Source organism: Hyla sarda, unplaced genomic scaffold (assembly GCF_029499605.1).
Source record: "Hyla sarda isolate aHylSar1 unplaced genomic scaffold, aHylSar1.hap1 scaffold_69, whole genome shotgun sequence".
NCBI classification, from domain to species: domain Eukaryota; kingdom Metazoa; phylum Chordata; class Amphibia; order Anura; family Hylidae; genus Hyla; species Hyla sarda.
The window spans coordinates 146,454-156,905 of NW_026610707.1; the positions used below are offsets into that span (position 1 = coordinate 146,454).

The window sequence follows — 10,452 nt, forward strand, 5'->3', positions numbered from 1 at the left end:
CAGGCACTGGGGGAGGGGGGGAATAATCCAAATGGGTCGGGTCATACGGGCGACGTGTGTAATTTAAAATTTTTTTTTAGCAAAAATACTACTAAACATTTCTTGTTGGCAATACATGGCGCAGTACCGGTCATTGCCTGCAGGTGTCACTGCTGCTACACAATTAGGTTCATTCTGATCGTTTTCTGGCGTTTTTGTGCTTGGATAATGTTCACATATCGATCACTAATCACAATTATCCCCAATGTGAACATTAAAGGGGTACTCCGGTGGAAAACTTATTATTTTTTTTTTTTTTAAATCAACTGGTGCCAGAAAGTTAAACAGATTTGTAAATTACTTCTATTAAAAAAATCTTAATCCTTCCTGTACTTATTAGCTGCTGAATACTACAGCTGAAATTATTTTCCGTTTGAAACACAGAGCTCTCTGCTGACATCCTGAGCACAGAGCTCTCTGCTGACATCATGAGCACAGAGCTCTCTGCTGACATCATGAGCACAGTGCTCTCTCCTGACATCATGAGCACAGTGCTCTCTGCTGACATCTCTGATCTCTGTTCACTTTAGGAACTGTCCAGAGTAAAAAGGAAATCCCCATAGCAAACGTATGCTGCTCTGGACAGTTCCTAAAATGGACAGAGATGTCAGCAGAGAGCACTGTGGTCATGATGTCAGCAGAGAGCACTGTGGTCATGATGTCAGCAGAGAGCTCTGTGTTCCAAAATGAAAAGAATTTCCGCTGTAGTATTCAGCAGCTAATAAGTACAGGAAGGATTAAGATTTTTTAATAGAAGTAATTTACAAATCTATTTAACTTTCTGGCACCAGTTGATTTAAAAAAAGAAAAGTTTTTCACCGGAGTACCCCTTTAAATGCCATTTTATATAACGACATTCATAGATATTGTAAAAGCCAAACACCCTAGTGTTGGTGGCAGCATGTAAGAATGGGCGCAGATACATTGAAATGGATAAATATAATGTTTCCCAACCAGTGTGCCTGCAGCTGTTGCAAAACTACAACTCCCTGCATGCCCGGACAGCCAAAGGCTGTCCGGGCTTGCTGGGAGTTGTAGTTTTGCAACAGCTGCAGGCACAGTGGTCGTGAAAAACTGGGCTAATACATCATAAACTAAAGCCCTGTTCACATTGACGTCAGGATTTCCATTCTTGCAGGAGTTTTTTTATTATTATTATTGTTTTTTTTTTTACGCTGGATCCATTATTGCCGCACGTTTCACTATTCTGACTGTCCAAATGCAATGGGACATCACTGACAAGTGTGAACAGGGCCCGATTTATTTTTTATTTGTTTTTTTGCACCTTCCAATCGCACTCAGGAACAGAACATATACACGGGTTCGTTTAGATAAATTAAAAAAGATAAAAATCTTTATTACAAATATAAAAAAAACAACAAGAAAAAAGAAATTTACATTTTAAAATCATTCAGTTCTCTGCTGCCCTCTGCTGTCCAGTTGCAGGTATTACAGTAAATTTTTTGCGACTTTAAAGGGGTACTCCCGTGGAAAAAAATGTATTTATTTTTTTAAATCAACTGGTGCCAGAAAGTTAAACAGATTTGTAAATTACTTCTATTAAAATTTTTTTTTTGGGGCTGTATACTACAGAGGAAATGCTTTTCTTTTTGGATTTCTCTTCTGTCACGACCACAGTGCTCTCTGCTGACCTCTGCTGTCCATTTTAGGAACTGTCCACAGCAGCATATGTTTGCTATGGGGATTTTCTCCTGCTCTGGACAGTTCCTAAAATGGACAGCAGAGAGCACTGTGGTCGTGACAGAAGAGAAATCCAAAAAGAAAAGCAATTCCTCTGTACTATACAGCCCCTAAAAAGTACTGGAAGGATTAAAGGGGTTATCCAGGAAAAAACTTTTTTTATATATATCAACTGGCTCCAGAAAGTTAAACAGATTTGTAAATTACTTCTATTAAAAATTTTTAATCCTTTCAGTACTTATGAGCTTCTGAAGTTAAGGTTGTTCTTTTCTGTCCAAGTGCTCTCTGATGACACCTGTCTCGGGAAACGCCCAGTTTAGAAGAGGTTTGCTATGGGGATTTGCTTCTAAACTGGGCGGCTCCCGAGACAGGTGTCATCAGAGAGCACTTAGACAGAAAAGAACAACCTTAACTTCAGAAGCTCATAAGTACTGAAAGGATTAAGATTTTTTAATAGAAGTAATTTACAAATCTGTTTAACTTTCTGGCACCAGTTGATTTAAAAAAATAAAAAATAAAAGTTTTCCACAGGAGTATCCCTTTAAAATTCGCTTGTTTAGGAAAATAAAAAAAATATTATATATGTAAAACAATAAATTTCCATCGCCGATGTACGCTCTTGTTGGCGGCGGTTCTATAGCCGGCCCTTATGCATTGATGGAAAGTCTTTATTTTTTCTATTTTATCCGCTTAAATTACTTTTTAAAATTACTAAATAAATAAGAAATTGTGAACGTGCAATAATAGTTTTCTGAAACACAAGATTCTAAAAAAAAAAAAAAAAAAATGTAAAAAAAAAAATGTACATTTTTTTTTTTTATCTGGATTTTGTGCAATTTTTAGCGTTCATTTAATTAAACCCTATCAGAGACACACAGGTCTGATGTAGCAGAGCTGAAGCGGCTGCATTGTTATCAATATATAGTGCAAGACTGTCACATGATCACGATTACCTGCTGCGTACAATAGGAATGTCCAAACATGACTGTGGTTACCCGTATAATGTCCATGATAACAGTGATTTCCAAACAGGGTGCCTCCAGCTGTTGCAAAACTACAACTCCCAGCATGCCCGGACAGCCGTTGGCTGTCCGGGCATGCTGGGAGTTGTAGTTTTGCAACAGCAGGAGGCACACTGTGGTCTAGACTAGTGCACCCAGACTACACATGGAAGGTGAGGTCCACGCTTTGCCCGGGGGTGACATTCACCAGGTGAGTCTGCGGTTGGTAGTCGGGGGAAGCGGCAGAGATTCTGTACGTTCCGGGAGCAACTTCGATGTAGACGTCTCGAGCATCCCGCGTCCTCCCGGGAGACCGTAGGGGGGCGGCTGCCGAGCTCTGTGAATTAGAAAAAAAAGAAGCTGCTTTCTTACAAAACACAGCGCCACCCCTATCCTCAGGTTGTGTGCGGTATTACAACTACCATTCACTTCAGTGGAACTGAGCTGTAATACCACACACAACCTGAGGACAAGGGTGGTGCAGTTTCTGGAAGAAAGTCGCTGTTTTTTTTTTTTACTCCAGAATAACCCTTTTAATCCCCTGAGGCAGTGTTTTCCAACCAGGGTGCCTCCAGCTGTTGCAAATCTACAACTACCAGCATACCCGGACTAGTCTAGATCAGTATTTTCCAAACAGTGTGCCTCCAGCTATTGCAAAACTATAACTACCAGCATGCCCAGAGTAGTCTACAACAGTATTTTCCAAACAGTGTGCCTCCAGCTGTTGCAAAACTACAACTATCAGCATGCCCGGACTATTCTAGATCAGTATTTTCCAATCAGTGTGCCTCCAGCTGTTGCAAAACTACAACTACCTGCATGCCCGGAGTAATCTACAACAGTATTTTCCAACCTGTGTGCCTCCAGCTGTTGCAAAACTACAACTACCAGCATGCCCGGACTAGTCGAGATCAGCGGTTTTCAAACAGTGTGCCTCCAGCTGTTGCAAAACTACAACTCCCAGCATGCCCAGACAGCCTTTGGCTGTCTGGGCATGCTGGGAGTTGTAGTTCTGTAACAGCTGGAGGCACACTGTCTGGAAAACACTGCCCTAAGGAGCCATCAATAGCATGGCGTTCGTGCTCTATGCGACCGCGCCACCACTTACCGGTGCCGGAGGAGGCCTCTCGTGCGCTCGCTGCGGTTTCCTACAGTGAAATCTGGAGATGTGTTGCGCTTCGCTGCTGTTGTTGTTCATCTGGGTTGAGATACGGCTGTGATACCTCTAAGAGATGAGAAACCATATTGTGATACCTACAGCAGGAATCTGAGCGGGCACAAAGGATGACACAGAGTGTTATTTAGGAATAGCAAAACAGAGCTAATTTCTACTAAAAGCAGCGCCACACCTGTCCGGTATTACAATGCGGCTCCACTCCCTTCTATGGAACTGAGCTGCAATACCATACACAGGCTGAGAACCAGGGTGGCGCTCTTTCTGGAAGAAAGCAGTTGTTTCTAATCTTGGATAACCCTTTTAAAGGGGTACTCCGCCCCTAGACATCTTATTCCTTATTGAAAGGATAGGGGATAAGTTTGAGATCGCGGGGGGTCCGACTGCTGGGCCCCCGATGATCTCCTGTACGGGGGCTAGGCTCTCCGGCCAGATAGCGGGTGTCGACCACCGCATGAAGTGGCGACCGACACGCCCCCCCTCAATACATTTCCGCGTCATATCGGGTCAGTCCCAGCATGCCATGCACTATTAACCCTTTAGACGCGGCGTTCAAAGTTGAACGCCGCGCCTAAACCGAAAGTGAAAGCTGCCCGGCTGCTCAGTGGGGCTGATCGGGACCACCGCAGTGAAAATGTGGTGTCCCGATCAGCGGGGACACGAGCGGAGGTCCTCTTACTTGCCTCCGGAGTATCCCCTCGGCGATTGATTGCTCCAAACCTGAGATTCAGGCTTGAGCAATCGACCGCCAATAACGCTGATCATTGCAAAGCTATGGCTTTACAGTGAACAGTGCTGGCAATCAGTGTGTGCAGTGTTATAGTCTCCTATGGGATAACAATGATCAGTATAAGAGATCAGTGTGTGCAGTGTTATAGTCTCCTATGGGATAACAATGATCAGTATAAGAGATCAGTGTGTGCAGTGTTATAGTCTCCTATGGGATAACAATGATCAGTATAAGAGATCAGTGTGTGCAGTGTTATAGTCTCCTATGGGATAACAATGATCAGTATAAGAGATCAGTGTGTGCAGTGTTATAGGTCCCTATGGGATAACAATGATCAGTATAAGAGATCAGTGTGTGCAGTGTTATAGGTCCCTATGGGATAACAATGATCAGTATAAGAGATCAGTGTGTGCAGTGTTATAGGTCCCTATGGGATAACAATGATCAGTATAAGAGATCAGTGTGTGCAGTGTTATAGGTCCCTATGGGATAACAATGATCAGTATAAGAGATCAGTGTGTGCAGTGTTATAGGTCCCTATGGGATAACAATGATCAGTATAAGAGATCAGTGTGTGCAGTGTTATAGGTCCCTATGGGATAACAATGATCAGTATAAGAGATCAGTGTGTGCAGTGTTATAGTCTCCTATGGGATAATAATGATCAGTATAAGAGATCAGTGTGTGCAGTGTTATAGTCTCCTATGGGAAAATAATGATCAGTATAAGAGATCAGTGTGTGCAGTGTTATAGGTCCCTATGGGATAACAATGATCAGTATAAGAGATCAGTGTGTGCAGTGTTATAGGTCCCTATGGGATAACAATGATCAGTATAAGAGATCAGTGTGTGCAGTGTTATAGGTCCCTATGTTACTAAATGTGATTTAACCCTTTCCTTAATAAAAGTTCAAATCATCCCCCTTTTCCCATAAAAAAAACACCATGTACCGTATATACTCGAGTATAAGCCGACCCGAATATAAGCCGAGGCCCCTAATTTCACCCCAAAAACACAGGAAAAGTTATTAACTCGACTATAAGCCTAGGGTGGGAAATACATCATCCCCCCCCCTGTCATCATCCAGACCCCCATCATTAACATCCTCATCATCATTACCCTGTCATCATCCCACACCCCCCCCTTCATCATCACCGCCTGTCATCATCCAGACCCCCATCATTAACATCCTCATCATCATCACCCTGTCATCATCACCGCCTGTCATCATCCAGACCCCCCATCATTAACACCCTCATCATCATCACCCTGTCATCATCACCGCCTGTCATCATCCAGACCCCCATCATTAACATCCTCATCATCATCACCCTGTCATCATCCCACACCCCCCCCCTTCATCATCACCGCCTGTCATCATCCAGACCCCCATCATTAACATCCTCATCATCATCACCCTGTCATCATCCCACACCCCCCCTTCATCATCACCGCCTGTCATCATCCAGACCCCCATCATTAACATCCTCATCATCATCACCCTGTCATCATCACCGCCTGTCATCATCCAGACCCCCCATCATTAACACCCTCATCATCATCACCCTGTCATCATCACCGCCTGTCATCATCCAGACCCCCCATCATTAACACCCTCATCATCATCACCCTGTCATCATCACCGCCTGTCATCATCCAGACCCCCATCATTAACATCCTCATCATCATCACCCTGTCATCATCCCACACCCCCCCCCTTCATCATCACCGCCTGTCATCATCCAGACCCCCATCATTAACACCCTCATCATCATCACCCTGTCATCATCACTGCCTGTGATCATCCCCCTGTCATCATCCCACACCCCCCCTTCATCATCACCGCCTATCATCATCCCCCTGTCATCATCCCACACCCCCCTTCATCATCACCGCCTGTCATCATCCCCCTGTCATCATCCCACACCCCCCCTTCATCATCACCGCCTGTCATCATCCCCCTGTCATCATCCCACACCCCCCCTTCATCATCATCACCCTGTCATCATCACTGCCTGTGATCATCCCCCTGTCATCATCCCACCCCCCCCCTTCATCATCATCACCGCCTGTCATCATCCCCCTGTCATCATCCCACACCCCCCCCTTCATCATCATCACCGCCTATCATCATCCCACACCCCCCCCTATCATCATCCCACACCCCCTTCATCATCACCGCCTGTCATCATCCAGACCCCCCCCCTTCATCATCCCCCTGTCATCATCCAGACCCCCCCCCTTCATCATCCCCCTGTCATCATCCCACACCCACATCCCATCATCCGGGCATGCTGGGAGTTGTAGTTTTGAAACATCTGGAGGTCCGCAGGTTGAAGACCACTATTGGGTTCAACATCTTTATTTCTTTAGATTTTGCACCTATAAATTGGGTGCGTCTTATACGCCGGTGCGGTATATAGGTGATTTTGTCGTAATTCTGGAAAAAATCCTAACTACATGCAGGAAAATGTATAAATTAAAAATTGTCACCTTCTGACCCCTATAACTTTTTCATTTTCCCGCGTACGGGGCGGATTTTTTGCGCCGTGATCTGAATTTTTTCACGCTACCATTTTTGTTTTGATCAAACTTTTTTATCGCTTTTTATTAATTTTTTTTATGGTATAAAAAGTGACCAAAAATACGTTATTTGGACTTCCAGCTGTTGCAAAACTACAACTCCCATCATGTTCTCACAGCCGCCATGTTACAATAAGTGTAAACGACGTCTTCCGTTCTAGCCTGACAGCATTCCACGGTGGGAGCACGATGGGAGTTGTAGTTCTCCCTGTGACCATGGTAACGGTATGGGGAGGGGCATGCGTGTGACATCATCATTACCTCACACAGTTCTGTCGTCTGGCGCATGATTCGTGACAAGGTGCTGAACGCCTCCTCTAAGATGGCGGAACGCTCCTCCTGCACAAAGTGACAAAGCAGAAGCTGAGCGCGCAATTCTGTGGAACGTGCAAAGCAACGCGTCTCCTGAATAATAAGATGGAGGACAGGACACGGACCTCGGGGGTCCCCGCTCCAGGACTTATCTGTGGACACCGGTCGCTGTGCGGACGTTCGGACCACCAGTCCTCGCCCCTGCGTCCCGCCCGCTCCAGCAGCTCCCGACCCATCTCAGACGTTCTCCTCAGAGAGTCGTCCATCCACAGCGCCAGATCTACGGAAGAGGAGACGGTGAGAGCGGCCATCACTGGAGGAGATAAAGGGGGCTCCCGGGGCAAATCTACAGAGGATAAAGGGGGCTCCCGGGGCAAATCTACAGGGGATAAAGGGGGCTCCCGGGGCAAATCTACAGGGGATAAAGGGGGCTCCCGGGGCAAATCACAGGGGATAAAGGGGGCTCCCGGGGCAAATCACAGGGGATAAAGGGGGCTCCCGGGGCAAATCTACAGGGGATAAAGGGGGCTCCCGGGGCAAATCTACAGGGGATAAAGGGGGCTCCCGGGGCAAATCTACAGGAGATAAAGGGGGCTCCCGGGGCAAATCTACAGGGGATAAAGGGGGCTCCCGGGGCAAATCTACAGGGGATAAAGGGGGCTCCCGGGGCAAATCTACAGGGGATAAAGGGGGCTCCCGGGGCAAATCTACAGGAGATAAAGGGGGCTCCCGGGGCAAATCTACAGGAGATAAAGGGGGCTCCCGGGGCATATCTACAGGAGATAAAGGGGGCTCCCGGGGCAAATCTACAGGAGATAAAGGGGGCTCCCGGGGCAAATCTACAGAGGATAAAGGGGGCTCCCGGGGCAAATCACAGGGGATAAAGGGGGCTCCCGGGGCAAATCACAGGGGATAAAGGGGGCTCCCGGGGCAAATCACAGGGGATAAAGGGGGCTCCAGGGGCAAATCTACAGGGGATAAAGGGGGCTCCCGGGGCAAATCACAGGGGATAAAGGGGGCTCCCGGGGCAAATCTACAGGAGATAAAGGGGGCTCCCGGGGCAAATCTACAGGAGATAAAGGGGGCTCCCGGGGCAAATCTACAGGAGATAAAGGGGGCTCCCGGGGCATATCTACAGGAGATAAAGGGGGCTCCCGGGGCAAATCTACAGGAGATAAAGGGGGCTCCCGGGGCAAATCTACAGGGGATAAAGGGGGCTCCCGGGGCAAATCTACAGGGGATAAAGGGGGCTCCCGGGGCAAATCTACAGGGGATAAAGGGGGCTCCCGGGGAGAGTCTAAAAAACAGACATGGGGGTTAAAGTGAGGGAACATTACAGCCGCAGACGGGTGTGAACAGGGAGCGAGGGCTCAGTCTTCTCACATCCGGGTATATCATCACCGGCCATCACAGAACGTCACTGCATCACGTGATTTACCTACAGACAACACGTCACACGATAGAAGCTCCTACACTGTTACATCACTCAATCAGCTGCCTCCTGTGCGGTGACGTCACAGACCCGGACCCGCCCTCAACCGCGCACTGCCTGCCGGGAGGTGAAGGACTGTGCGCAGCCGCAGACCGAGACAGATCAGCTCTGGAGTTACGTGACGGGGGGGGGGGTGTCACGCCGAGCGGACTGGATGTGTACAGCGTGACAGAAAAGGCGGGAAGAGCAGTGAGGAGACGTGTGAGGAGGAGTGAGGGTGCACAGTGAGTGTAGGGTGATGTATATAACTATACAGGTATATAATAGGAGTGAGGATGATATATATATATATAGAACTATACAGGTATATAATAACAGGAGTGAGGGTGATATATATAACTGTACAGGGTATATAATAACAGGAGTGAGGGTGATATATATATCTAACTATACAGGGTATATAATAACAGGAGTGAGGGTGATATATATAACTATACAGGGTATATAATAACAGGAGTGAGGGTGATATATAACTGTACAGGGTATATAATAATAGGAGTGAGGGTGATATATATAACTATACAGGGTATATAATAACAGGAGTGAGGAGGATATATATATCTAACTATACAGGGTATATAATAACAGGAGTGAGGGTGATATATATATAACTATACAGCGTATATAATAACAGGAGTGAGGGTGATATATATATAATATTATACAGGGTATATAATAACAGGAATGAGGGTGATATATATATTATACAGGGTATATAATAACAGGAGTGAGGGTGATTTATATATCTAACTATACAGGGTATATAATAACAGGAGTGAGGGTGATATATATAACTGTACAGGGTATGTAATAACAGTAGTGAGGGTGATATATAACTGTACAGGGTATATAATAATAGGAGTGAGGGTGATATATATAACCATACATGGTATATAATAACAGGAGTGAGGGTGATATATATAACTGTACAGGGTATATAATAATAGGAGTGAGGGTGATATATATAACCATACAGGGTATATAATAACAGGAGTGAGGGTGATATATATAACTTTACAGGGTATATAATAACAGTAGTGAGGGTGATATATATAACTATACAGGTATATAATAACAGGAGTGAGGGTGATATATATAACTATACAGGTATATAATAACAGGAGTGAGGGTGATATATATAACTATACAGCGTATATAATAACAGGATTGAGGGTGATATATATATATATATATAACTATACAGGTATATAATAACAGGAGTGAGGGTGATATATATAACTATACAGGGTATATAATAGGAGTGAGGGTGATATATATGTAACTATACAGCGTATATAATAACAGGAGTCAGGGTGATATATATAACTACAGGGTATATAACAGGAGTGAGTGTGATATATATATATAACTATACAGCGTATATAATAACAGGAGTGAGGGTGGTATATAATAACAGGAG

At 45.4% G+C, this 10,452-nt stretch overlaps 1 protein-coding gene across 2 annotated transcripts; it reads right to left on the reverse strand.

The window, feature by feature from the left end:
- Window positions 1-2,229: 2,229 nt before the first annotated feature.
- On the reverse strand, window positions 2,230-9,240 carry AKIP1 (A-kinase interacting protein 1). 2 transcript variants are annotated; one of them, XM_056554379.1, is made up of 5 exons: window positions 8,983-9,240; window positions 7,666-7,820; window positions 7,490-7,567; window positions 3,850-3,966; window positions 2,230-3,078 (listed from the first exon to the last, which is right to left on the reverse strand). In XM_056554379.1, the coding sequence occupies exons 2-5, from the start codon at window positions 7,804-7,806 to the stop codon at window positions 2,902-2,904; spliced, it is 513 nt and encodes a 170-aa protein (XP_056410354.1). In that variant the 5' UTR covers window positions 7,807-7,820; window positions 8,983-9,240; the 3' UTR covers window positions 2,230-2,901. The 2 variants fall into 2 exon arrangements, with proteins under 2 accessions (XP_056410354.1, XP_056410353.1); XM_056554378.1 differs by having other exon boundaries at window positions 8,979-9,240.
- Between the last annotated feature and the right edge of the window lie 1,212 nt (window positions 9,241-10,452).

Bases quoted from the DNA above. Each gene is read 5' to 3' on its own strand.
- AKIP1 (XM_056554379.1), bottom strand. From the start codon at position 7,806: ATGGACGACTCTCTGAGGAGAACGTCTGAGATGGGTCGGGAGCTGCTG. The intron at 3,967-7,489 runs GTAATGATGATG...CTCATCTCTTAG, and splicing joins AGACGACAGAACTGTGTGAG to AGGTATCACAGCCGTATCTC. The intron at 3,079-3,849 runs GTAAGTGGTGGC...TCTAATTCACAG, and splicing joins AGAGGCCTCCTCCGGCACCG to AGCTCGGCAGCCGCCCCCCT.